Genomic DNA, 26056 nt, shown 5'->3' with positions numbered 1-26056 from the left:
CCTCCTTTTAGAGGTCCGTTTGGCTTCCCACCCGCAGACTTTCCCTGTAGGCTTGCTCTGCCGTCCCAAGCTTCTGTCCAGGGCATGCTCCTCTGCACGTCTCTCTCACCCACCGGGGTCCGCCCCGGCCTCCAGCAGCCCTGGTGGGATCTGGCGGACGCGGGGCGCCGCGCCTTCCTCCGGGCCTCCGCCTTCCAGGAGCCGGGCCCCCGCCGCCCTCCATCCGGTGCCCAGACCTCTCCGGCCGGAGCGCGCCCCACGTCGTCTCCCGCGCTGTGCCTAGCACGGGGCCCGACACAGCGCAGCTTCCCTAAAGCCGCCGGCGGAATCAAACAACGCACAATCGCCCCTGAACGACCAAGGACTCCTACGCCCCGTGGGAATTCAGACCCCGAAATCGAGGCCTAGGCCCACCCCCACCCCGAGCCCGCCCTCGGCCTGGCCCGCTCCAGGTCTCGCCGTTCCCTTTAGCCGCTCTCCCCAGACGACTTCACCTCTCTGGGGCCTCCCAGCCCCGACGTCTCCCCTGCGTTGTCCCGACTGGGAAAAACCTTTACTTTCGGCTCTTAGCAAAATCGGTCCTCCGGTCCCGTCCCTCCGGTAGCCACGCCCCCTCGTCACGTCCCGGGGCCGAACCGGAAGGGATCGCGCCGCCCCTAGCTCGCAGACCCGGAAGTAGATGTGCCTCGCGGAAGCCGGGTTTGGCCCTGCGGCTGCTGCCGTCGCCGCGGAGAAATTGTTGGAGCTGGCAGCCTAGGAATGGTGAGACTTCGCGCTTCGCTTCTGAGGGTTCGGGGCAGAGTTTGGGGCGACGTGGGGTTTTCCAGGGTGCCGCGGGGGAAGACCCCCCCACACGCACACAGTGTTTGGGGCCCCGCCCCGGTAGCGCCCCGAAAATCTGCGCATGCGTGGGCCGGCCCGGCCCAGAATCTGGTCCGAGATGTTACGCATGCGCAAAGGTGGCAAGCCGAAGGTGGGGTGAGACTTGGCCTGGGAGTCGCTCTCTGTCCCTCGCCACCCGCCCCGTGGGGGCTTAAACCGAGAGCATCGGGGTGTGCCCGGTGGTTTGCTTTTTGAGTTGCAGGGCTGACGTCCCCACTCTCGCCCCGAGCTCCAGAAACAGACCTGCACTAATGCCCCGCCTCGGGTGTGCACCTGGGGGAGAGCGAGGGCGGGGGGAGGACGGGGCGCAGAGCTAGCCTCAGCGCGCGGAGCGAGGCCCTCACCTGCTCCCCAGGTGTGCGGACACCCAGCCGTATCCCACGGCGCGGCGCGCCGGGAGCGCTGGGGCAGGGCCGGAAGGCTGTGCGGAGCGCCGCCCTGGCCTCAAGGGGCGCGGCCCGCGAGCTCGCCCGGGGAGTGCCCGGAGCCCCAGTCCTCCCGGGGTTAGGACAGGAGCAGGCGCCCCAGGGCAGGTGATACTCGCTCCGACCCCCAACCGCGTTTTTTTTTTTTTTTTTCCAGCTTCCACGCGGTACCACCTACTAAATCTTGAGCCAAAGCTGCAAAATGGGGGCGGGGGGCGGAGAGGGAGGGATGGACTGATTGGAATTCTGTCTCGTTTCCCCGCTGGGGCTTGGGAGGGCAGGGGAGGTGCTACTGAACTGAGTGGGCGGCGACGATAAGAAGTGAGCCAGTAATCCCTTGTTTCGCGCTGGTTTATAGCTGAAGCCCTTCACCTAGCGACTCTTGAGTAGAATCCTAGAGGTCCGTGGACCCCCTAAAATGGTACGTGTTCGTACATTTTTCTGGAGTGCACCACTTTGATATTCTCAGAGATGCTGGTGACCTTTAGAAAGCTGTTGGTTTATCAGCGTCACATTTGCAGGATAGAGCCTTGTGTCTCTTTTCCTTGTGTCTTCCCCTACCTTAATGGGATCCTGGGGGAGCTGCTCCAGTATAAGGAGGTGAGGCTGGCCCGTTGGAAACCTGTGCGTCAGGGAGCCTCATTTCTCCTTTGCAGAATCTCCTCTCAGCCTCTAAGCTCACCTGGTCAGAATCCTTGGATGAGCCTGTGGGACCCTTCCTCCTAGCCCTGTGGTTTGGAACCAGTGGCTTTGGGACTGTAAGAGGATGGACAAAGGTAGTATGAGGCCGGGCCAGCTCCCCAAACGCTCAGGCGCCAAGCATCTGCTGATTCCACCCCGTGCCTGGCACGTATGTCTTTTCGTCCTGGCTGGGCATTGCCACCTCCCCCTGGGCCAGCACCACCCACGTACCTCTCGGCAGAGGCCACAATTGACTGACTTGCTGTTGAGCTGCCGCTCTTTGGCATGGCTGCATTTTGATGGCAGAGGGAGCAGTTATGCCCAGAGCCCGGTGTGTCGGCATCACCAGTCTGACCTGAGCACCATGTGCTGCACGACATGACACGTGGCACCGGGAGAACTGCCCAGCGTGGAAGGTCTGGGCCAGGTCTGAGCCCAGATGGGATCTGGATGGCCAAGGAACTCCCACCTTAAAACCTCAAATGTCAAGAAAGCAAGGGAAGGGCCAGGAGGGCTGGCAGGCGGTGGGGGTGGGCAGAGGGGGGGTCCTGTGTTCAGAGGCTCAAGGCTCTGTGAGGCACTTAGGAGACCTGAGTTCACCAGTTCTCTTTTTCTAGATTCTCAGGGGCTGCTAGATTCATCTCTGATGGCCTCCGGCACTGCCAGCCGCTCAGAGGATGAGGAGTCGCTGGCAGGGCAGAAGCGGGCTTCCTCTCAGGCCTTGGGCACCATCCCTAAACGGAGAAGCTCCTCCAGGTAGTAAGGGTTCAGGGGGCCAGGGACCGGGCAAGGGCATTGGATGCTGCACACCTTTGCCACTGTTGGCAGTGGCTGAGCCCTTCTGGGGCCTAAGTGTGGGTAGAGCTTTTTGCTTTTCCTGCCAAGCCCCTCTCTGTGGGACGTGGGCAGGGGAGGGAGATACTAGGTCTTTGACATGAACTCTTTGTGGCGCGGTACCCTGTCATCTCAGAGGGCTGGAGCGCACAGTTCAGGCCTCATCCACTGCGCTGGAGCCAGGAACCTGCTCTGTTTCAGAGCCTGGGTGTGTATGAGTGGGTACGGGGGAAGGGGCAAGGGATGCTCACTGGGCAGGACTCTCCACAGATTCATCAAGAGGAAGAAGTTTGACGATGAGCTGGTGGAGAGCAGCCTGGCTAAGTCCTCTACCCGGGCAAAGGGGGCCAGTGGGGTGGAGCCAGGGCGCTGTTCAGGGAGTGAACCTTCCTCCAGTGAAAAGAAGAAGGTGAGAGATTATGAGATGTGGGGGGCTGGGGCCAGATTTTGTATTTCCCCACCACCTTTGCCAGCTGGCAGGAGCCCTGCAGGAGAGGCTTGTGAGAAAATCCGGGGGCCCCAGCCCCAACCTCAGCTGCCTCCCTCCTGGGAACCCATCTCTTCTTGCTGCTCCCCTCACACACACACACCCTGTCAGTGCGTCCTGTATCACATTCTGTGTGGGAGGCATGGAGCGTGCATCTATTCTGGGAGCAGACAGCCTGTTCCCAGCATTGCTGGGTGTAAAAATAACCCCCCAGGTGGCATTGCTCTGGCCCTAGACACCGTATCAGTCAGAGTGGTTTCCTGGTATCCTCCCCACCTGCCCTCCACCCTGGAGTTGAAGGTGCTACCAGCAAAGAGGAGACCCCATAAGGTCATGGACCATGTAGAAATGCTCTGAGCGGGTGGGGACTAGAAAGCTGAGCTCCTGCCCATGTTGCTTACGGTCGGGGAGCCTGGGGCTGCCACACACAGTATGGAAAGCTCCAGGCCTGAAGCCCGAGCTGCCCCGCTGCCAGCTTGGAGCTCATTCTCTTCCTGTCCCCTGCCCAGGTGTCCAAGGCCCCTAGCACTCCTGTGCCACCCAGCCCAGCCCCAACGCCTGGACTCACCAAGCGTGTGAAGAAGAGCAAACAGCCACTTCAGGTGACCAAGGATTTGGGCCGCTGGAAGCCTGCGGATGACCTCCTGCTTGTCAATGCTGTGCTGCAGGTAGTGCTTCTTGGCCTGGGCTGCACATCCCCTTCCTCTGCCCAGCCTGCAGTCCCCAGCGCCAAAATAGCCCCGCACCCGGGGGTAGCAAGGGAAGGCTTCTTCCAGGCTCTGAGGCTGAGGCCAACCCATCTGGGCCTTGCAGACCAACGACCTGACATCTGTCCATCTGGGCGTGAAGTTCAGCTGCCGCTTCACCCTTCGGGAGGTTCAGGAGCGCTGGTACGCCCTGCTCTACGATCCTGTCATCTCCAAGTGAGTGGGGCTGGCTCCAGCAGCGGGAAGGTACTGGGAACCAGAATTTGGCTCCTGGAACAGACAGGACTCTACAAGGACCCAAGGGAGGGGCCTGGGAGGCAGGACTCTTGGGACCTTGCATCGTCTGGGATGGTATTGAAACCAGCCAGGCTGGAGAGGGAAGCTTCTCCCTGCTGCCAACCCTGCTAGCCCTGGCCTGATGCCAAAGCAAGGGGATCTGGAAGCTGAAGAAGTAGCTTAGGAGAGAACACCCGAATGAGCGGGAGCCCTGGTTCCACCACTGTGTGCGCTGTGATTTGGGGCAGATCACTTCCCAGCCTTTCCACACTGACCTCCCGTGATTTCTTCCTCCACAAGAAGGAGTTGGAACAAAAGAACAGGAGGGCCCCTAAAAGGCTTGGATTGCAAGTGAACCTGTGCACCCGTGCGGCACACACTTCCTCCTCAGCCACCTCGCTTACCATCATCAGAGTTGATTGCAAGCCTAGCACCTGGCTTTTACTCCCTAGCACCATTTAAGCGTAGCCACGGCCCTGACAGGCCAGGAGGTGGGCAGGGCTCAACTTTGGAAAGAGGGTGTGGTGGGCAGTGGGTGGCAGCTTTGGCCAAGCTAAGAGAAGGTCTTGGAGGAGCAGCAGCTTGTCTCAGGATCTCCCTCAGGACTGGCCTCAGGGGCCTGTGCCTTTGAGTCTCTTCAAGGGAGCAGACACCGGACACTCGGTTTGGCTGAGTTTGCCTGTGTTATGCTTTCAACAAACCCGTGAGGCCACAGGTGCTGTGCTGAGCCTTGAGCCTTTCTCTCAAGGGCCTGGTCTCTAGTTCTGGATCTCAAAGGCCTGCAGGAACCCCAGATGGCTTGACACCCTCCTGTTAACCCTGCTCTCTTTCTCACTGTCCCCCCAGGCTGGCCTGCCAAGCCATGAGACAGCTGCACCCAGAAGCCATTGCCGCCATCCAGAGCAAGGCCTTGTTTAGCAAGGCTGAGGAACAGCTGCTGAGCAAAGTGGGATCGGTAAGGCTGAGGGGCCTGACCACTGGGAAGACCCCTGACACAGGGAGGCCCCGTCGCCTGGAGACATGCCCTGCGGTTGCTCGTATATCTGCAGGCGCCTTTGTGGATGGGGTCCTCAGGAAGAGCCAAGACCGACTCCCTCTTCATCCAGCAGCTAGTGGGTTGGGGTGGGGGTGGGGGGGCGGGTATGGCAGAGATGAGAACGAGAACACCCAGGTGCTGAGAACAGTCTTGCCCTCCAGACCAGCCAGCCCACCTTGGAGACGTTCCAGGACCTGCTGCACAGACACCCCGATGCCTTCTACCTGGCCCGTACTGCCAAGGCCTTGCAGGCCCACTGGCAGCTCATGAAGCAGTATTACCTGCTGGAGGACCAGACAGGTAACTGGCGCTGGGAGCTGGCGGAGTGATGCGCGCGTGTGTGAGGTTGTCTGGGCTCGGCTGCCCTCGGGTGCCAGTAGTGGATCCTTCCGAGGCCCCCGGTGTCTTGTACCTCTCTCTGCAGGGAAACCACTGCCTTCCAGAAGGAAGGCCAGTGGCTGGAACAATAGCAGCATGGTCAGGGTAGCCTTGCTTGGGATCCTGAGCAAAAAGTCTAAATGAGAGACTTGTCTCCCACTTCCTATTTTTGTCGTTGTTGACCTAGCACACCGTCACGTATGTTAGTGGCATGTTCTCCACGAATCACACTGAAACACGAGTAAAATGTGAAAGTCCCCTTCGCTGCTTACCCTTCCCTGTTTCCTTCCCTAGAGATGCTACTACCCTAGAGAAGGTACTTTTTCTAAGTCTTTCTGCCCGTCTCCCCTCCCCATAATCCTCCTCGTTCCTTTGGCGCCGTCCAGAAAGCCTTTCATGCCCAGGCCTTCTGCTCCTGTTAGGCTCGCACTCCTAACGACGGGTACCGGGAAGGTCAGCCGCTAAACCACGTGCAGCTCCTTGTTCTGTTTCGGACTTGGGTTCAGTCTTTCCTTGTACGTTGTAGCATGGACGCTCTGCTCTCACTTCTGGACAGTGCCGTCTGTCAGCGTCTCCAGGGTTGTTCCCGCGGTTCTAGAAATGAGGCTGTGCCTGTGCCCTCCACCTACTCCCTGGCCCTGCTGCTCCTGGTTATGAAAAGATACTCCTGCAAGAGGATTTTCAGGAATCTTGTCAGGGAGGGCCCCACCTTTTTCTCCTGAGGATTTCTGAATTTAGTGAGCAGCTCTCTCCACTCCTGCCACTTCCAGATTTCTGCTTCTGCCTCAGGCTCTGGTGTCCCTGAATCCCCACGGAGAGCGTGAACGCTGCTGGCTAAAGTCTATTTTTGCTGCTGTAGCTAGCTTCTTTGAAAGTTACTTTGTACAACTTAGAGATTCAGTTTTTCTCTCCGGGAGTCTTCTCTGGGGCATTTGATTTCTCCTTGGCCTCCTTGGCCGCACAGTGCTGGGATCCCTACATGCTGCTTAGCTCCCAAGCAGGTGTAGTGGGGTTTTAGGCAGCTGTGGTGGGGATGGAGCCCCGGGGGGGGGGGTGACCACCCCAGTCCCTTGTCTCCCACAGTCTGACTTCGCAGTTGAGGGGAGGGTAGCATTTGTGGCTCCTGTGCAGCCTCCGTCACTTCCCTGGGAGGCAGTGAAGACTCCCCACCCGTGTGGACACTGCTCAGCCGGCAGTTCTGAGGCCACCAGCTAGTGGGCGCTGCCACCACGCGACACCGCAGGCTGGGAACCGCTGGCCAGGAGGCAGTTGATCTGAGTTTGGGGGCCAATCTCTTTATAGTTGGACCAGAAAGAAAACTGAAAACCATTCGTGCAACTATTTATCTTCAATGTACTTGACGGACTCTGATACTCTACCCCATTTCGTATTTGTGAAACAAATGAAAACTGGTTTTGTGACCTTTAAGATATCATTAACCCACAGCTTGAAAAATGCTGGCGGGAGGCATGGCAGCTCTCTTCTGGCTCACCCTAAGTGGGGCTTGACTGGCATGTGCCCCCGCCGCCTCTTGCTGAGTGTGGCCAAAAAGGTCGGGGAGTATATGATGTGAGAGAGAAGCATTTTGGATTTGGAATTGGGAAAGCGGGGCTCAAATCCTGGGTCTGTCCTAAACCTGAGGGCCGTGGTGTAGCCCTCCTTCCTGGAGCTGCCTCGGGCAGGGGCCTAGCCGCAGGGCCTTCCCTCCTAAGTTCACGGCTACGTGAGAGCTTCGCACGCTGAAAAGCACACACAAAAGGTCAACTTTAATTCCCTTTTTTTCTAGAATCACCTCTGCCCTTAGCTGATATCAGGACTGCTTTGTGTCACATTAGCTTGCTGCCCAGTCGGGCACGTGCTCTGTTACCTGTTGATCTCAGCACAGAACCGTGCGCGTGTGGCCCGGTCTCCCAAGTTGGCCCCTGAGTTCAGTCCCCTTGCCACAGAGGGTGGAGTGGGGGCAGCGGCGCTGACCATCTCTCCGTCCTTTGTTCAGTGCAGCCGCTGCCCAAGGGGGACCAAGTGCTCAACTTTTCCGACGCAGAGGACCTGATCGATGACAGTAAGCTCAAGTGAGTGGCTGAGGTCACAGGCAGGGTGCAGAGTGGAGTGTGTCCCGGGGACAGAGCTCTCCAGGCCACCCGGCCCTACCTTCTGCGGCGGGGAGCTGAGCCCAGTGCACACTCAGCCTCATGCTCCGCTTGTCCCCTGGTCTCCTTGATGAGGGTCCCCACCACCACTCAGGGAAAGGAGGCTAGTCCAGCAGAGGAGCAGCGTCTTGGCTTCCTCAGCCGAGGGACTCAGGGACACCTTAGTGAGCCGAGTAGCACCTGATGGTCATGGCAGGTGAGCAGGAAGTGGATCCTGACACGTCCTTCTCCCCCACAGGGACATGCGGGATGAGGTTCTGGAGCATGGTGAGTGTATCCCGGTGGGGCTGTTGGGGGTAGAAGCTCCTGCTAGCACAGAGGACCAGTACAAGGTGCCCGTGGCCTCAGAGTGTCCCTCCTTACCACCCACCTCACCCCAGAGCTGACAGTGGCCGACCGGCGCCAGAAACGAGAGATCCGACAACTGGAACAGGAGCTGCATAAGTGGCAGGTGCTGGTAGACAGCATCACAGGTGAGGAGGGCCAGGCTTCAGCTCCCTTCACCCCACCCCGAGACCCCTGCTGGCCCAGCTGGGTGCACCCTCATCTCCCAGCCCCCGGCTCCCTGCCTTCTGCCCTGTGGCCCTAAGGAGTGGGCTGTCCCTGACGCAAGCCACTCTTCGCACAGGTATGAGCTCTCCTGACTTCGACAACCAGACGCTGGCAGTGCTGCGGGGCCGCATGGTGCGGTACCTAATGCGCTCCCGAGAGGTAAGGCGGGCCCCGCCACCTGCTGCCACAGGTTACCCTCCTCTGTCATGCCGGTCTTGACCCCGCTCGCCTTTCTGTGTCTGCTCCCTGATTTCTCATCTTTCCCTGGCCTGTGTAGACCCATTCCTCAGGGCCCAGCCCTCACCTGCCCCATTTCCCCAGATCACCCTGGGCAGAGCAACCAAGGATAACCAGATTGATGTGGACCTGTCTCTGGAGGGTCCGGCCTGGAAGATCTCCCGGAAGCAAGGTACCAGCAGGAGGCAGTGTGGGGGTGTCCCTCCCAGCCTCTCCAGCCCTCCAGCCCTGTGGCTTGGTCTCCATGGGAACCCTCATCCAGCGCTGGGGCTGAGCTGGGGCTGAGCCACTGGCATTTCAAGATTGCTAAGTTGGGAGTCCCGGGTGCCTTCTAGCCTGTCCCTGGGAAGCAGTGCGCGTGGGGACTTAAGGCCCTCTCCTGGCCTTCCCTGTCCCCTCATCCGCCTTTGCCTCTCCATCCCCGCAGGTGTCATTAAGCTGAAAAATAATGGTGATTTCTTCATTGCCAATGAGGGTCGGCGGCCCATCTACATCGATGGACGGCCAGTACTGTGTGGCTCCAAGTGGCGCCTCAGCAACAATTCCGTGGTGGAGGTGAGCTCAGAGGGAGGAGGAGAGGTTGGGAGGAGACCAGGAGTGCAGGGAGCCGGTATGCGGGCCTGGCCCCCCCCCCCCATTCCACCTCTGTCCTCGAGCCACCCTTCTCTCCCAATCGTAGATTGCCAGCCTGAGATTCGTCTTCCTCATCAACCAGGACCTCATTGCCCTTATTCGGGCCGAGGCTGCCAAGATCACGCCACAGTGAGGGGTGGTGGCAGGACCCATGTGCTCTCTGTGGCCTCAGTTTCCCCTGCCATTCCAGCCCCTTAGAGCTGGAACTCAGGCTCCTGGAAAAACCATAGTAGGCAGGAGGAAACCCAACTGCGGGCCCACTGATCTGAGCCTCTGGTAGGGCAGGGCTGGTCCTGGGAAGCCCCTGGAGGCTGGAACCCTCCAGCTTCCTTAGAGCCAGAGCCCCTCCCCTCCTCTCTCTGCAGGCCGCCCTCCTCTTCCCTCGGGTTCCCACCTTTGCCCTTTCGTCTCCAGCTGATTAGCTTCAGACTTTACCTTTATTATTTTTCTTTTGTAAATAAAAAGCACCAAGTTCCAAAGTAGCTCATTTTATTTATCTTTTTTTAATATAAAAAATGGGACTGGGGAGACAGGGGCACATGCAGGGGATGGCAGGGTCCCTCCTGGCCTCAGGCCTCTGTCCCCCCATCCTGCAGAGGGAGAGAGGGTCAGAGGAAGAGGCTGAGGGGTACGAAGATTCCCAGCCTGGGGCCTGCCCCTGAGGCTCCAGGCCACCCGGAGTCAGGGGCCGGGCCCTCTTTAATTCTCCGCTCCCTGCCCTGAGCCGGAGGCAGCACGGAGTCCCGGGGATGGCCGCCGTGCTTCCTCCGCCCCGGGTTCAGGCGGAGCAGCCGCTGGCAGCAGGTCTGGCAACACTGAGTTCTGGGGCTGGCGGTCAGACCCCTGTGCCCTCTTCCTGGGTCCACTGGACTGTGCCAGAGCCATGGCAGCCGATAAGCACCATCTCCAGGCTGTGGGGTTCCCAGGGCAAGGCCAGGCCCCCGGCCCCTGGTGGGGGCTCTCCGGTACTAGCAGCCTCGGCCTGGTTCACGGGTTCCGGGGGCCCAGTCCGAGCCCCTTCCTCAGGAGGCGGTGAGCCAGGGGTGCTGGGCTCGGGGCCGAGTTCGCCCGAGCCCGGGGGCTCAGAGTCCGAGGTGGAGGTCCAGAAAGCTGTGGCTCGAGGCCATGGGGAGCTCTGAGATGCTGGGGGGCCCCAGGGCCAAGGGGCCACGAGGGGAGGGGGCTCTGGACGAGGGTGGGGCCAGGTCCCACTCAAGACAGAGCCAGCTGGGGGCTGCAGGCAGTAGGAGGATGTCCCAGTGTCCACACACAGAGGCTGTAGGAGCCCAGAGGCGCTGGCTAGGCACGGCCCCTCCCCTGCGGCCCGAGGGCAAGGGCCCTCCCCGTGGGGTGCCAGGACTTGCTGCACAGCCTGGCGAAGCGACTGCAGGCCCTCGCGCATCTGCAGCACCTGCTCAGACAGCTCTGTCACCTTTGGGGAGCGAGGTAGGAAGAAAGAATGACGTCAGAGGAGTCTGGAGCTCCCAGACAGCAGCGCCCGCCCCCGCCCCACCCTGCCCCTCACCCACCGCCTGCCGCAGCTTGTCCAGCATGTCCACGTTCCTTGCCTCACCAGGCCTGAGGGGGACGGCGAGCAGGCCATTCTCTGTGAACAGTAGGATGGGGTTACAGGCGGCACTGGCAGAGGAGATGGCGCGGGGTCCGGGCCTCTGACCCTGCTGCCCACCACGGCCGCTCCAGCCTTGCCCCAGCGGCATTCTGCTCTCCGGGCCCGGGGACCCAGGGATGCAGCCCTCACCTTCCCCTTGGGGAGCTGCTCCTGCCCACCCCCCAGACACGTGACCACTCCCGGGAGCCCCTTACCCTGTCGCTCCAGGGGCTGCGTGGGCGGCTCCAGGGATTGCGTGGGCTGCATGACCTGGCCGGGGCCCACTTGCAACCCTGCTTCCCCCACAGCCCCTGTCCTCCCCAGGGTCTTGGAGCCTTTATCCTATTTAACACACGCAGCCCCCGCATTACAGCCCCGAGGCCCAAAGCCGGGACGGGTGCAAGGTCGCGCTGCCGCGGAGCCCAGTGCATGGAGCTGAGCCCCGGCCTGCCTAGCACCAGTGCACTGGGCTTCACCACCAAACTGTACTGCCCGACCTGTAGGTTGAGGAGGGCGAGGGGGCATGTGCCTTGCCAGCCTGTCCCCAGGCCCCCCTACCTGGTCCAGGGGAGGGGCTGCTGCTGCACTCCGGGCCAGACTGCCCCACGCGGAAGGAGAACTTGGGCTGGTCGGAGCCACAGCCGTCCTCGATGCCGTCTACTACCCTGTGGACACAGGTGCCAGGGCAGCAGATCAGTCCACCGGTGGCCGCTGCCGGCCCCGGTGCCCACACACAGCAGCCCCTGCAGCCTGGAGCTCCGGGCCCGGGTAACGCTTGGTCCCTTTCCCTAGGGGCTTGCGGTTCTGCTAAGGATCCAACAGGACACAGCAGAATTCTGAGCAGGGAAGGGCCAGGCACCAGGTGGGGGGCTGCGGGCCACAGGAAGGTGGAGTCCAAGAGGGCTTCCCAGAGGAGGCAGGGATGGGCCCTGGCCCCATCACCACCATCTCTGCCACGGCGTACCGAGGCCCAGGGCCTGCTTACCTGGGGCTCAGATCCGGGGGCACGTTCCATGGCACGGAGGGCAGCTGCAGCCCCTCTAAGCTCCGAGGGTGAACAGAGGGGCCGGCCTCAGCCTGCGAAGCCCCTGCCCTGCCCGGCCGTCCTCGGCCCCTCAGCCTGGGACGGGGTGCTGTCCGGCGTGGGGACAGCAGCTTGGCAGCTGAGGAGGAGGAGGTGCAGCCGGGGGACAGCAGGGGGCTGGAAGGCTCGTCAGCCGGGGCGGGGGAGGCCGTGGGGCCCTGCTCCCCGTCCGTCTCTTTCTCCTCCAGCGTGGACATAAGGGTGTTGTCGCCACTCAGGGAGCTGGTGTCCGCCTGGGGACGGTGGGGCCAGAGGGGCGGCATGGGTAGCCCCTCCTGTGCCCCACTCCCTGCCCCACCCCGCCCCCGTCTCCCCAGGAGGAGCTCCCTGGATGCCCAGTATCTCCCCCCTCCGAGGAAGAGGCTGGAGGGGGGCTGTTTTTCTGCTGCCACCGCACAGCCACCAAGCCCTGATGGAGGTTGCTGCCTGTCAGAATTCGAGCCGAGCATGGGTACCCCACCCCTGGGCTCAGTCCCTCAGGCTAGCCGAGCTCCCCAGGAGAACGCCTGCTAAAAGCTGCTTTGGGGTTAGGAAGATGAGCCAGGAAAAGTCAAAGCCCCTCAGAGCAGTCCTCACTCGTGGGGTAGAAACCAGGGAGGCCCCAGGGCTCTCGAGAGGCGGCCTGGAGGAGCAGGGCCGGGAGGGCCGGTGGAGCACGGGTGGCTGCGCAGGGGCAGGACGGGCACGTCCCCCCATGACGTGTGGGGGCCCACGCAGTGCCTCCCGAACCCCAGTCCCCTGTGCACACGTTCCCAGTGCCCTCACCTCTGCGGGGCCTCCACCGGCGCCCAAGTTGTAGCTGAGCTCCCCTCGGAGGCCCCGGCTGAAGCGTGGGGCAAACTCGGGGTACAATGCAAGGCTCTCGTGCAGCCCAGCCAGCTGTAGACATTGTAGGACGCAGTAGGTCAGCCCCTTTACATCGGCATTGGCCTTGACCACCTGCTCTCGCCGGGGCAGCTCACAGCCAATCAGATCACCCTTCCCTGGGAAGCAGAAGCAGAGGTCAGCAGAGGTCAGCGAGCCCTGCCCCTCAGCACCCCCCTGCGAGCTCAGCGGGGGGGGGGCGGGGGGGGCTTGGGCCCCACAGAGAGGAGCAGAGGGGCCCAGGCACCACCACCACCCCCCCCCACCCCACCCCCGCCCCCGGGCCGATCCCTGCTGCCTGCCTCTGGCTCCTCAGGCCTGCCTCTGGCTCCTCAGGCCTGCAGTGAAGCACACCCGGGATCAAAGCCACTGCGCTGGACGCATTTAAATTTTAGCTCTGAGACAAATGAGTCCCCAATTCTCAGGGTTCTAAGGTTGCCTGTAGATCCAAACCCCTTGCGAAAGTTAAACCAGATTCCAGGCCCCATCTCTACCCACGGAATCATTATATCTACAGGAGACCCCACAATCTGATGTTTTTCAACCCGCGCAGGTGATTCAGGTGGGACTCGTCCAGGATCCAGCAGGTTAGTGCCCCGCGAGGCACAGGGATGTCAGGCAGCCGCATTACTTCACCTCCCTCAGCCCTGAGGCTTCTATGACAGGTCTAGTACTGAACTGAGTGGTGGTGCTCTCTGGATCTTACCAGAAGGTGTCCATGGAGGGTTTTCCCACCACCCAGCTGAGACCGCCACCTGGCTGACAGCATTGTAAAATGGCATCAGAACCTGCATCCCAGTCTCCGAGATGTGAAATTGTAGGAAGAAAATGTGGATGGACTGGGGTGTCTCCAGTCAGGGTTAAATGAGTCGGTGCAGGTGAAGTGCCTGGCAGAGGCGACCAATCGAAGTTCCTCTCCTCCTCCGCCCTCTGGCTCAGAGTCCCCGGCAGATGGTTCCCACCCGGGGTGGCAGGCTGTCGGCAGTGGGGCAGAGCACGCGCTGCCCTCCCAAGTCAGCGCAGCCCACGCCAGGATGCACAAGACTGGACGGCCTTTCCTCAACCCTCAAGGCAAGAGACGGATCAGTGCCACCCCCAGCGTGGGCTGCCTCCCGCTGCCAGCAGGCCTGAGCTTAGCAGCCTCCTCTCAACGTTCATGGACTTTTGCTCAAACTTGAGTGTAGAAGGCATCGCTGTTAAATCATATTTCTTGGTTTGAGGCCCATCCTTCTGGTTCCTTCTTAGAGGTGTTTGGATCTCCATGTGCTCATCCGATGAATGAGCTCTCCTCGTGTGTGTCATCACCCAAAAGGTGAGACAATCGCGCAACAGGCCAAGACCGCTAACAGAGCTCCATGCCACTGGTCTCCGACCAGAGACTGCCGTCGGGGGGCGGGGGGGGGCTCCAGCTCAGCTCTCCACCCCCTCAGGTCTTCCTGGCACCGACACCGGCTCGCGTCTCTCCTGCCGCCTCCCCCCACGGCCGGCGGTGCCCGCTTAGCTGCTGCCCACACAGGGAGGTCAGGGCCAGAACCCACATGCAGGCCTCGCCTCCGCCTCCTTGGCTCAGTAGGCGGGAAGCCCCCGGGTGTTCAGCGAGGGAGGCAGCTGGGCGCGGGGTGAAGGCGAAGCAGAAAACCAGCCAGGGGTCACCAGGCACTCAGAGCATCCAGAAGAGCCGTCAAGGCAACAGCGGCAACAGTCCATCGGGAACATATGGGCAGGGACAGGATGGATCAAAGGGGGCAACGTTCTGGTGCTGGGGACACGCAGTGAGGCAAAGGCCTGAGGCGCAGGCGGTGGACGTTCTTGAGGCTCCGTCTTCATTGTGAACATGATTACTCTGCAACCTGGCGCCTGGCATTAGTGAGGAGATGTTCTTGCAGGACCAGTGCCAGCTCCCAGCCGCACCGCTTCCTCGGCTCTGAGCTGAAAACCATCTGTTTAATAATCCGCTCGACAGTCTTGACCAGTCTGCGATCGTCAAAGTCTGTTTGCCCTTCCGAATCTCTCCAGTTCTCCCTCCTTTCTCAAGGGCCGCCTGGCATATATGAGCGGCCGTAATTCCGTTTGCTCAGAGTCCTGGCATAAAAGGCATCTTGGTCCGGAAACCAAACTCCCAGAAGAGCAAGGTGTGACAGCCTCCGGCCTCCCCTACCTCCAAGACCCCCTTGACGGTACTTCTTTTTCCTGTTGGGTGATCACCCTCCTCAAGGGAGAGGGGAGGGACGCACAGAAGCTGCTGGGCGTCTACACACACACACACACACAGAGAGAGAGAGAGACAGGCAGAGACACAGGCAGAGGGAGAAGCAGGCTCCATGCACCGGGAGCCCGACGTGGGATTCGATCCCGGGTCTCCAGGATCGCGCCCTGGGCCAAAGGCAGGCGCCAAACCGCTGCGCCACCCAGGGATCCCTGGGCGTCTGGTCTTAATTCTCCAGCTTGGGCAGCCCGGGTGGCTCAGCGGTTTAGCTCCACCTTCAGCCCCGGGTGTGACCCTGGAGACCCGGGATGGAGTCCCACATCGGGCTCCCTGCAGGGAGCCTGCTTCTCTCTCTGCCTGGGTCTCTGCCTCTCTCTGTGTGTGTCTCATGAATAAATGGATAAGATCTTTGAAAAAAAAAAATTCTCCAGCTTGATGAGAGCCTCAGCCCCTCCAGGTGTCAGCCGGCTCAACAGTGAGTCTACGAGCCCTCGAGGATTCACCTCCCTTCCATCCCCCAGGCGGGGCCCTCCCAAGTAGTTCCCACCCGAGGGGGTCAGTGCTGACAGCCTCCCCCAGCTGTGGAGCCCCGCAGCCATTTCCCAAAGCCCCGTGTCTGTGTCCCGCCACCCTGAAGTCATGCCCTTGCTTCGGACACAGCTGGCTCTCCGTGCAGCAACGCACCTGAGGGCACCGTGAATGAGGCCTGAGGTTTAGGGTTGGCGGACTAGGTTCCAACCCCTCCTACCAATTCATGAACCTCTCCAAACCTTCCATTCCTTCCATGTGAAACAGGCACAACACCAATACCTCTGTCATGGGTTTTGTGAGCTTTGTATGACCTAAGGGCCAGCCCTGCTGTGACACTCTTGGGACCAGCACTGTTGGGACGTCCATTCCATAACTGCAAGCTTTTCTTCCTTGACCATCTCCACCTCCTTCTTTTGCCAAGAAGGGAAGTATATAGGCAGAGTCTGAGCCCTGCCATCACCCACTGGGGCCCCGGGCCTGCTCTGCGACCAGGAAGGCACAACGGCCCTCACCCCGGAGCGGGTGAAGGTGCCCCATAAGCATAGGCCTCACCGCCCCTTGGCAGCCCTGCCTGAGTGCACTCTCCAGCACTGCCATCCTCTGCATCTGATTTTCCAGAAAGCGCTGACCCCACCCCCCACCCCGTCCTATGGTGGTCCTGAGCTCACTCCGGGAGGCTTGAACACCTGAGGATAGTTCCCCCTCCCTGCGTTCCCACCGGTGGTCACTGGGGCTGCTCTGAGCTCTGCCCAGGGCTCCCCAGTCCACACTGGCTGTTCCCCCCCAGGAGGCCTTGCCCACAGCCGCTCTCCGGTTTCTGCTGATGGGGCCCTGGCTCCACCCGCCTCCCACCGGGCTCTGCCTCCTCTCCCGCCCTCACAAACCTAGGATGGCAAGGACAGTGCCGCCCTTGAGCACCTCCATGGAGCCGGAGCAGACGAAGTAGAGGGCCTGGAGAGCGTCCCCCTGGTGGATGAGGTACTCGCCGGGGGTGCAGAAGGCGGGCCGCAGGGCCAGGGAGAGCGCCCGCAGGCAGCCGCGGCTCGCCGCCTCGAACAGAGGCAGCTGCAGGACCTCCTTGTGCAGGTGCATGGCGATGTCGGCGCGCAGCTCGTCGGGGAGGCTCTGCAGCAGCTGCGGGCGCGCGGGGAGCTCAGTGGCTGCGCCCCGGGCGCCAGGGGGCCGTGGGGGTCCAGGCCACGCGGGGCAAGTCAGCGAGGGGCGGCCGCCTGCCCCTCCCCGAGCCTCGGCCTTTCCTCCCCGCAGCCCCTGGCCAACCCCCGCCCCGCACTGCCGTCCCGGCGGCCGAGGCCACCCTCTGCCCCTGCCGCAAGGCGCCCGGGCCGCGCACCTCGGCGGTGTCGATGCCGTTGTTCACGGCCCAGGTGGCCTGGAAGTACTCGAGCATGCGCTGCTTGAGGGGCTTGGGGATGCGGTGGATGCGGATGTAGTCGCGCAGGTCCCGGGTGCGGCTGTGGTACAGAAAGCGGCGGGCGTACATGCGCTGGATGATGGCCGTCACGTTCCCAAACACCACCGCGTGCATCAGGGCTGGGGAGGGTGGCGAGAGGGGGTCACCTCCGGGCCGGCCTGACACCACGCAGGGCGCGTCTGGCCTGCCCGCCGCGTGGCCTCGAGTCCTACGCCCGGTGGCTCCCCTGGCCCTCGTGCTGTTCCTTGGTCCCCCCAAAGCAGAGGAGCCCCTCGGAAGGGCCTCGGGCCCTGGGGGAGCGCGGGGCGCGGCCTCACCGCCGATGAGCATGGTGCAGATGGAGAAGATCTTCTCGGTGTCCGTGTTGGCGGACACGTTGCCGAAGCCCACGCTGGTGAGGCTGCTGAGCGCGAAGTAGAGGGACGTGATGTAGGCGCTGCGCAGCGACGGGCCGCCCAGGAGCTCCAGGCCCGTCCCGTTGGCCTCCCCGGCCGCGCCGCTGCAGTTGTCCTTCTGGCCCGAGCTGTTGCCCGCGGGGCCGCGGCCCACCAGGTAGTAGGGGGTCTCCAGGCGGCGGGCCAGCTCCTGCAGCCAGCCTGCGGAGGGGGCGCGCCTGAGCAGGGCGGGGGTGCCGAGGCGGATCCACCCCCGGGCCCCGGCCCTGGAGACCAGCGCCAGCGAGCTGTCACCTCCCCAGCTGGGGTGTGTTGGGGCCCGGAGCAGGCATCGCGCCCCCTGCCCCGTGGCCGGCACGAACCCCGGGCCCAGCTGGGGCCCAGCTCCCCTACCCTGCGCACCCACACTCCTCTCACCCTTGCTCTCACCTGCTCCAGAAAGCCCTTCACCCCCACTCCTCCCCACAACCACACAAACCCCCTGACCCCACGTACGAGTTCTCAAGCACGCAACGTGGACGCGAGCATACGCACCATCAGGGCCACAGACGTGCTCCGCACAGTTGAGAGGATGAGGACACACACGTGTGAGCACATTCACAGGTGCACAGCCACAGCCACTCACACGGAAAAAGCCTGCGCGCACTTGGGAGAGAGACAAGGGCACACAGGTGCTTGCACTCGGACACGCAGGTGGGAGAGGCGAACACAAGCACACGTGTGAGCACACTCAAAGGCCACAGACAGGCAGGCACCTGTGCACATGCAGAGGCTCCGGAGCACACATGCGGACACGGGCCCAAGTGGGGAGTGTGCCAGCCTCGCCGTCAATCCCACGTCCTCTGGCCTGGCCTTGGCAGGAAGTGGGGCTGTGTACTGGGCTCTCGCGGGAGCCGTGGCTACTCAGAGTCACTCTGGGCCTAGCTGGAAGGTTGTGGGAACTCTCGGGTGTTGGATGGGGGATCCTGGGGTCCACAGGGGTCCCAGGGGTCCCGGCAGAGCTGGGAGTCAGGAGGAGCAAGAGAGGGAGGGCCCGTCTAGAGCGGAGGCACAGAGGCCAAGTGCAGAGGGGGCTCAGGATCCCAGGCTGCAGTGGAACTCCCCTCTGCGGGCACCGCCCCTCCCACCTGGACCACTCAGCTCCCTGCTCCACACTCTCCCGAACACCTTACACGCACTGCTCCCACCATCTCCACACCCCTCCTCACCCCAGACCCATTCATTCAGCAATCCCACAAGTATGTGCCATTTGATGGGGCTCAAACCCAAGTGCTGTGGGTTAGGGCTAGAGGGCTTCCCGGAAGAGGGGACATTGTTGCTTCGTCTCAGAGGATGGGTAGAGTTTTGATTCAAAGAAACTGAGAGAAGCTTGGTCCTGATTTAGGGAAAGGCCATACTGGGCCAACCCTAGGGATGGAGACAAGTGCAGGCCAATAGCTCCGCTTAGCTAGAATGTGGGGTTCACACCGGGGGCGTCAAACTCTCGGCCAAGGAATTCGGGAAGATGTGTTAAGGCCTGAGCCAAGGTGAGGACCCACCCTTGTAACTCAGGGTGTCCTGTGAGGCTGCATGGAGTGTGCAAAACTCTTCAGCCGCTATTCAGTTGCCAGGAAAGGAGGGTGGGGAGCCAGGGGTGAGAAGCTGGAGAATGACGGGGAAGGTGGCAGAGAGGCCTGGCCTGTCTTAGCGCGGGGACATGGGCAGCTCCTGGAGCTGGTGGTGTGGGGAGGCTGTTCTGGAGGCCTGTGGCTTTCATACTGAGAAATGTCAAGTGATCACCCTCAGTATTTAGCACATTTGAAAATCTAGCCCATCTCCACTGGGCTCATGGGAATCAGGGGACAGGACTCCGTCCACACTATGGCCAGAGGAGCAGCAGAACCAAGGCAAGGAAGCCAGGGGAAGGCGCCTCCCGCCAGAGCTGGACCAGGAGGGGGCGCCACTCCTCCTCCAGACATCCCTCCGGAGCTGGACGCTGGCAGGTCTAGGTGTGCCTCTGACCTCGCTGGGGAGTAGTTTCTCTGGAGAAAGGAGTAGGTGATGATATGATGGACTTGGAAAGTCCCCTAATGTGAGCTAGTATCAGCCCCACATAGAATGAAACCTCTCAGAAGCTTAGGGTTCAAGGGTGCAAGAATGAACATGTGTATCCGCAAAGCAGCCTGCCTCCACTCGCCCATGTTCTCCATGGTGGGACTCAGAGCCCCTCCGGGAGCCAAAGGTACTCTTCCTGTCAGCCGAGCGGCCCCTGTAAGGTGGTCAGAACCACAGGAGCCACCTGGATGCATGACTCGGAGCATCTGGATCCTGTCTGGGAGCAAACTGACCCGGGGATTTGGTGTGTCTCAGCCCATTTTGGGATCAGGGCCATACAGCACCACTATCTCCCAGCTCACTGACTGTTTGCTGGGTGGCCATGTGACCCCAGAGCCGCCTCCACCACAGCCTCCCTCTGGGAAGGGCAGGTGCCAAGGAGCTGACACTGCCTGGAGCATTCCAGTTCTACGTGCTCAGCAACTAGAGCTTTGGGGAATACCCAAGTGGGCCTCTGGGCCACACACCAGTCTCCATGGGCTTGGGGAGGGAGAGATGATTTGCAGGAGCCTCCTCGGCCCTGGGAACAGATCAGAGCACATTTCTAAGGCCCACCTGCACCTCTGATGATCCCACCAAGGAGCAGATGGTTCTGTGAGGCCAGCTCAGCAGCTGGCCTGTTGCCCACTGATGAGAACAGGCACTCCAGGCCGGTGGGGAAGCCACCAGAAGGCTGGAGGGCTTGGGAGGAAGAAGGTGTGTTCGGTTTGGGAGGCTCAGGGTAAGAAGAATTGGAACAGGCTTGGAGTTAGGGGAAAGACGGCAGCTGAGATGGGCACAGTGGCACCAGTGCGACCACAGGGGACAAGGGGAGGGGAAGAGCACGGCCAGGGCGAGGAGGCCGGCGAGGGTGGCCTTGCTCAGGACAGAGAAGTCGGGAGGTTCAGTGGAGCGTGGTGAGCGGGCTCAGGAGCCACGGGACATCGAGGAGATGAGGGTTTGGCCCCCAAAGTTTCCCTGTGACCTGCCAGCTGCCATTCTGGGTGGAGAGGTGGGGGTGGGAGCCTTCCTGCCAGGAGTTAAGATGTGAGTGGGAGGAGAGTGGAGCGGGGAGTAGAGGTGAAGACCTGCGGGCACGGAGGAAGGCTGGTTTAGGCCTGGGGAGCGCGGAGAAGCCGCTGGGAGGGACGCGCCTCAGCGGGCAAGGTGTGGGCACGGGAGTCCGAGAGGGTGGGTGGGGGCCGAGCAGCAGGCATGCAGGTGCCCGGAGGCCCCGCAGGGCCTCCTCCTGGGGCGTGCTCCCAGCTGGGCGGGGGCCTGAACGCGGTGAGGAGGCCTCGATGGGTGGGCAGGACGCCCCTGGGCAGCCCACCCGCCTTCACCACTACGCCTGCCGCTAAAGAACAGGTCTGCCTCAAGGCGGTAGCTCTGTCGCACTCCTGCGGGTGCACGCACGCATGTGCGCACACACACACACCAGCCGCCGCATTCTCCTCACTAACACACGCCCACGTGCCCGGATGCCCCAGATACACACGCAGAGGCAGACCTGCACACACACTGACTGACTCCTTGCATCAGCTCACACACACGCACGTGGACTCTCGTTGCCCCGACGCACCCACACCCCAGGAGCAGCACTCCTCCGGCACATTTGCGCACGCGCCCCAGCCCCCCGGAGCCTCCAGTACCGATCTCGGGCAGCTCGGAGGCGCTGCTCTCAATCTCCCGCTGGCCGATGTAGAACCAGACACAGGCCACCCAGTGGGCGAGCAAGGCGAACACGGCCATGAGCAGGGTGAGCACCACGGCGCTGTACTGCGAGTAGCGGTCCAGCCGCGGGAGCAGGCGGAGCAGCCGCAGCAGCCGCACCGTCTTCAGCAGGTGGGCCCCAAAGTACTGAGGTGGGGGAGACGGGGAGGTCACCCCAGGGCCGGCCGCCCCCACTCTGTCCGGAAGCCCACCCAGCCCAGCCACACTGACCACATTGACCTTGAAGGCATGTAGCAGGTCAAAGGGCAGCGCCGCAATGACATCCAGCAGGAACCAGGTGGTGACGTAGTGGAGGCAAATGGACTTGGGGGCAAACACCACCTGCCCCGACTTGGACACGAACGTGGTGCGGAAATTCAGCACGATGTCTGCAGGAAGGCGGGGTGGGACTCAGCATGGGGGCGAGGAGGAGCCGCTTCACTGGGCACCTGCTCAGTGTCTGACAGTGTCCTGGGCCCCCTACCAGCTTCCCCCTACCATAGAACTCTAAAGGGTGGGTGTTGTCTTGCCTATTTGATGGAGGGAGAAACTGAGGCTGGGAGAAGCTATAATCAGCTCAGGGTCATAGAACCCATCAGCAGTAGAGGCACGTTTGGAACGTAGGTTTGATTTCAAAGCCCACGGGGTCATAGACGGGAGAAGGGCATGGGGGACACTGTCAGAGGCACAGGAAGCCACGTGGACTATGGCCCAAGGGGGGCCTGGCATAGGGTGGGGTGGGGGGCCCAGGGCACACGTACCAAGAATGAAGAGGACCTCCACGGCCAGGTCACAGATGCTGGGGGCACTGCGGGCTGCGCTGGGCTCCCGGGCCGTGCTCACACACACACTGTAGGGCACGGTGACGGCCACGTAGAGGGTGGCGAGCAGGATGAAGCCGTCCCAAGTGGCCCTCAGTGCCCCACAGTGCAGCAGGATGAAAGGTGACTTTCGGATGGCGGCTACTTTGTACTCAGGCAAGTTTGGCTTCTCCCCAAACACCCCCTGAGTGAGGCAGGGCAGGGCGGGTCCAGCCAGGGAGGACAGGAAAGTGGCAGAGGCTGAGTTTGGACAGGGTCTGGGACAGGCATCCACTTCCTTCCTCTCCCTGCAGACTCCAAGCAACCTCTGCCATAGGCCCTAGAGTCCCCACGTTATAGAGCAGAAGACTGAGGAGGGGGGGGGGGCACAGACTTAGCTGAGGTGGCCCCCCTGCTTGGGGGAGGGGCCGACAGTGATCCAAGGCTCATCTGACACCAGGGCCAAGACTGATGGATGAGGCATCTGAGTTTCCCTCCTTCAGTCATGACCCCCACAGTGCTGGTGGGGCGTGGGTGGTCCCCTGGACACCCTCTAGGGTGGGCTTAGTTCTCCCCCTCCATCTCCTCAGCTTTGCCCCTACCCTGCCCCCCAAACACACACCCTTGTGCACAATCCACCTTATTGAGCTTGTGCTTGCCCTTGGGCTGCTTCTGCAGGTGCCCGGACAGGTGGTAGAGCACAGCCCGGCTCCGCCGCCGGTTGGCATTGAAGCTTTTGGATCCTCCCTGGCCATATCGGCGCCGGCCACCCCCTGCAAAAGAGGGGCCCATGAGGATGAGGGGGGGAGTGCCCACATACCCCAGTCAGGATCTTGGGTGAAGGATACCAGTTGCTGGCCCATGGGCTGCCCTGACTCATTGACCAGTTGGTCTGTTTAGAGTTGGGGCTCCAGGACCCTCATTTCTAGAGGCACTTGCCAGCCCCAGCAATGGGCAGTCCTGGGGGTGCTTCTAGACACTCCTCCGAATGCGCTTCCAGGGGCAGGAGGTCTGGATCAAGGCAGAGGCAGCAAAGGATCTTCCCAGGGAAACGCCTGAGTGGGGAGTGGAGAGTGGTTCCCAGGGCTGGGGGTGGGGAGCAGGGAATGGAGCGTACCCCCAGCACCCCCAGCGGCAAAGCCAGCTTCTGATAACAGCTTTCTGGGCTGGTCAAAAGCCTCCGCTAGCCCTGGGAGGATGCAGGAGGGGGAGGGCCGCAGGGACTACAAGCAGGCTTTGGCCAGGGCTGCAAGTCAGGTCTGTGGGAGGGAAAGGAACCAGGTGGATCTGCGCTCAGCCCCACTAAGGGCAGGAAATGGTACTCCACAGCACTAGTGGAATGCGGCTGCTTTCAGTTTCTTAGTAAAGATGACTTTAGATCTCCAACTCTGTCTCAACTAGTCTATTTGGAAACAAGCTTCCCATACCTGGGCAAATGGAAATGAGAGCAGCATAAGCCTCTCACCCAGCAAAGCAGGAGTCAATGGATGCAAGGGGGCGGGGGGACCCCCAAGCTCAGACTGGGTGCCAAGGCCCCACCCAGGCCTGCGGTACAGGCCAGCCACAGCAGCTAAATCAACAGCCCCAAGGCACCCACCTCTCTCCTTCCAGTTGTCAGGGCCCCCTCGGTTCTTGGTGTCAGTGATGTCCTTGTGAGAGACCAGGAAGAGGGCCACCTCCCCTTTCTCATTCTTTATGGGTATCACATCCAGGAGACACCAGAACGGGAGCCCTGGGCACAAAGACAGACTCAGCCCAGCTCCTATTCTCCACCTTGCCCAAGGTGACAGAGGTCCCGTACCACCCCTGGCCAAGACACAAGCGGGATCAGGGCTTTACTGGGAGGTGGGCAGCAGCCTGGCTCCATCTAGGACAGGGCTTGATGGAACAGGGCGGGGGAGGGCAAAGGAGGGCAGAGAGGACCATCAGACACGTGTGTTCACGGATCTGTCCTGCTGAGGCCAAGACACTTTTCTGCTTGGGTGAGAAACCCAAGATCGGAAATTGGGGAGAGGCTGAGGCTGAGGTGAGGATGGGAGAGAGAAGCCAGGGGCAGTGGCTGGGGTGGAGAAGGAAATGGGGGGGAGGGCAGAGACGATGGGGATGGAGCACAGGGGCAGCAGATGGAGTGGGTGCCAGGCTGGGTGAGACCTCAGAAGTGAGCCGGTCTGGCCAGGTGGCCCCTCACCGCTCTTCCGGTACAGGATCAGCTCAGCCTTGAACTCCTTGTGCTCATCCAGGGCCTTGCGGATCTGTTGGCGGACAAGCTCACTGGTGTCTGGCCCATAGAGGAAGGAGCAGGCGCAGCCCCGCTGCATGACCTCGGCCCGGGAGAAACCCGTGAGGTCGCAGAAGCCATCAGAGCAGTAGACCACGGGGAAGAGCCCCGCCACCTGGGCGTTGCCCAGCACGAAGTTACTGTCTGCAAGAGAGCACCTCTCAGAGGCGGCCTGGGGGGAAGGGGCACTCGGTCTACCACCCCTCCTCTTCTAAATGCCTGCAACCAAAGGGAGGGAGTCGCAGAGCCCAAGAACCCCGTGCATGTGCGTGTGCGTGTGTGTCCCAGCCTGGAGGTCAGGGCAGGCGCTATTTATAACAGGAATCAGTGTGTCACCTGTGTACCAGCCCCGCGAGAGCCCCTCCTAGCAGCGTGTGCATGTGTGCATTCAGGAGTCAACACACGTGAGTCCTGAGGTTGGTGAGTGCGGCCCCGTGTGGGAACTGTGCCCTCTGGACGGTGTCCAGAGCAGCCTGGGGGAAGGGGCAGGCGGGGCGATGCCCAAGGGAGGACTGCGCACGACCAGCCCGACGCAGCCTCAGCCCTCCTCCTCCCTCTGCCTGGTGCACTCCCCAGCTAGGTGCCCAGGTTGGCCGTCTGGCCCCTCTCACTGGGACCCACCTGGGTGGGAGGCGGTCCAGGCCACCATCCATTCTGCACTCCCTGTTCGAACCCGGCTGCCTGACCTGGCTCAGGAATCAGTGAGTGTGATGGAGAATGGGGGTGTAAGAATGGTAGCTGAACAGCACAGCCTGGAGCCAGGAATGTATTGGGGAGTGGGGGGCACTGAATCAGCAGGCTGCAGGAGCCAAGCCCAGGGCAAAGCAGATGGAGAAGCCAGTGTGCGTGCGTGTGCGTGCGTGTGTGTGTGCGCGCGTGGGGGGGTTGCTCAGTGATGGGCTCCCACCCCCCACCAGGAACTGCAAGACCATGGAGGACCACAGGCGGAGAGCTGGGAAGCCCCACTGGGGGTGAGTGTGAGGGAGGCGCAGGCGGGAGGGGGTTTTCACCACTTTCCGGGTGTTGGGAGCCCTGCGGCCCGCAGCCAGGAGCTCCGGTCACCTGCTCCAAACTTCCCCAGTCTTGGTGGGAGTGCCCCAAGCCTGCCCTTGGGGGTCTGGGGGGCTCTGGGGGCCTGGGCTGGGGCTCGGGCGCGGAGGGGAGCCTGGGCTAACGGTGCCCCTGAGCCCGCCTGCTCTAGCTCCCGGGCAAACCGCCCTCCTCTAGGTGTCTTGGGACCCCGGGTGTCCGGGTGCCCCTGAGCGCCGCCCCTCTGCGCCCCCCCCCGCCGCTCCCCTGCGGGCCGGCGCCGGACCGGGATGCGGTGAGTTAGGCTCCCGGTCGGGGGCCGCGCCCTCCCCTCGCCCTCCCGGCCCGACCCCGACCCGCAGGCTCTGGCCCTTTCGCCCACCCTGGGGCACGGCCGACCCTGACCCTCTGGAGAAGCGGCGCCTGGAAGGAGCCGGCGGTGCCGCCCGCAAGCGGGGCCGCTGCGGAGGGAGGGGCGCACGGGGGCGCGGAGGGCCCGGCGAGGGGGGCTGCTGGGGCGGCTGCTGGGGCGGCGGGGCGGACGTGGGACTCACGCGTGCCGTCGAAGCGCGTGGCGATGGTGTCCAGGAAGGTGTTCTGCGGCGCCAGGAGTCCCCGCATGGCCGGCATCTTAGGCGCCCGCGGCCTCCCGCCCCATCCCTCCGGGGCGCGGGGGCTCCGCGCCGGGGGAGGGCGCCCTGCTCGGCCGCCCCCCGCCGGGCCCCGCGCCCCCTAGCGCGGCCGTCGGGCGCCGGAGCCCCGCC

At 62.4% G+C, this 26056-nt stretch overlaps 2 protein-coding genes across 10 annotated transcripts; one reads left to right on the top strand and one right to left on the bottom strand.

Annotated features, from left to right (window-relative positions):
• Nucleotides 1-660: 660 nt before the first annotated feature.
• Nucleotides 661-9760, top strand: MCRS1 (microspherule protein 1). 7 transcript variants are annotated; one of them, XM_041736660.1, is made up of 16 exons: nucleotides 950-1147; nucleotides 1465-1728; nucleotides 1964-2415; nucleotides 2606-2744; nucleotides 3093-3231; nucleotides 3819-3977; nucleotides 4123-4232; nucleotides 5139-5247; nucleotides 5490-5628; nucleotides 7703-7778; nucleotides 8095-8123; nucleotides 8237-8329; nucleotides 8485-8567; nucleotides 8730-8817; nucleotides 9073-9200; nucleotides 9325-9760. In XM_041736660.1, the coding sequence occupies exons 3-16, from the start codon at nucleotides 2367-2369 to the stop codon at nucleotides 9409-9411; spliced, it is 1428 nt and encodes a 475-aa protein (XP_041592594.1). In that variant the 5' UTR covers nucleotides 950-1147; nucleotides 1465-1728; nucleotides 1964-2366; the 3' UTR covers nucleotides 9412-9760. The 7 variants fall into 7 exon arrangements, with proteins under 7 accessions (XP_041592596.1, XP_041592598.1, XP_041592594.1 ...); XM_041736665.1 differs by having other exon boundaries at nucleotides 952-1147; nucleotides 1964-2157; XM_041736661.1 differs by having other exon boundaries at nucleotides 953-1147; nucleotides 1964-2083.
• On the bottom strand, nucleotides 9751-26056 carry KCNH3 (potassium voltage-gated channel subfamily H member 3). Of its 3 annotated transcripts, none has more exons than XM_041736656.1 (16): nucleotides 25847-26056; nucleotides 24174-24407; nucleotides 23583-23717; nucleotides 22625-22758; nucleotides 21947-22190; nucleotides 21417-21574; nucleotides 21125-21332; nucleotides 17934-18044; nucleotides 17322-17600; nucleotides 16924-17123; nucleotides 16457-16706; nucleotides 12737-12954; nucleotides 11873-12204; nucleotides 11446-11552; nucleotides 10808-10884; nucleotides 9751-10710 (listed from the first exon to the last, which is right to left on the bottom strand). In XM_041736656.1, exons 1-16 carry the CDS (start codon nucleotides 25920-25922, stop codon nucleotides 10114-10116), a joined length of 3360 nt encoding a protein of 1119 aa, XP_041592590.1. In that variant the 5' UTR covers nucleotides 25923-26056; the 3' UTR covers nucleotides 9751-10113. The 3 variants fall into 3 exon arrangements, with proteins under 3 accessions (XP_041592590.1, XP_041592592.1, XP_041592591.1); XM_041736658.1 differs by having other exon boundaries at nucleotides 24174-24403; nucleotides 25847-25923; XM_041736657.1 differs by lacking the exon at nucleotides 17934-18044 and having other exon boundaries at nucleotides 25847-26055.

This window comes from Vulpes lagopus, chromosome 21, assembly GCF_018345385.1.
Source record: "Vulpes lagopus strain Blue_001 chromosome 21, ASM1834538v1, whole genome shotgun sequence".
Taxonomy (NCBI): domain Eukaryota; kingdom Metazoa; phylum Chordata; class Mammalia; order Carnivora; family Canidae; genus Vulpes; species Vulpes lagopus.
The sequence above is the reverse complement of the archived record's forward strand: the minus strand, read 5'-3'. Positions and strand labels throughout refer to the sequence as shown.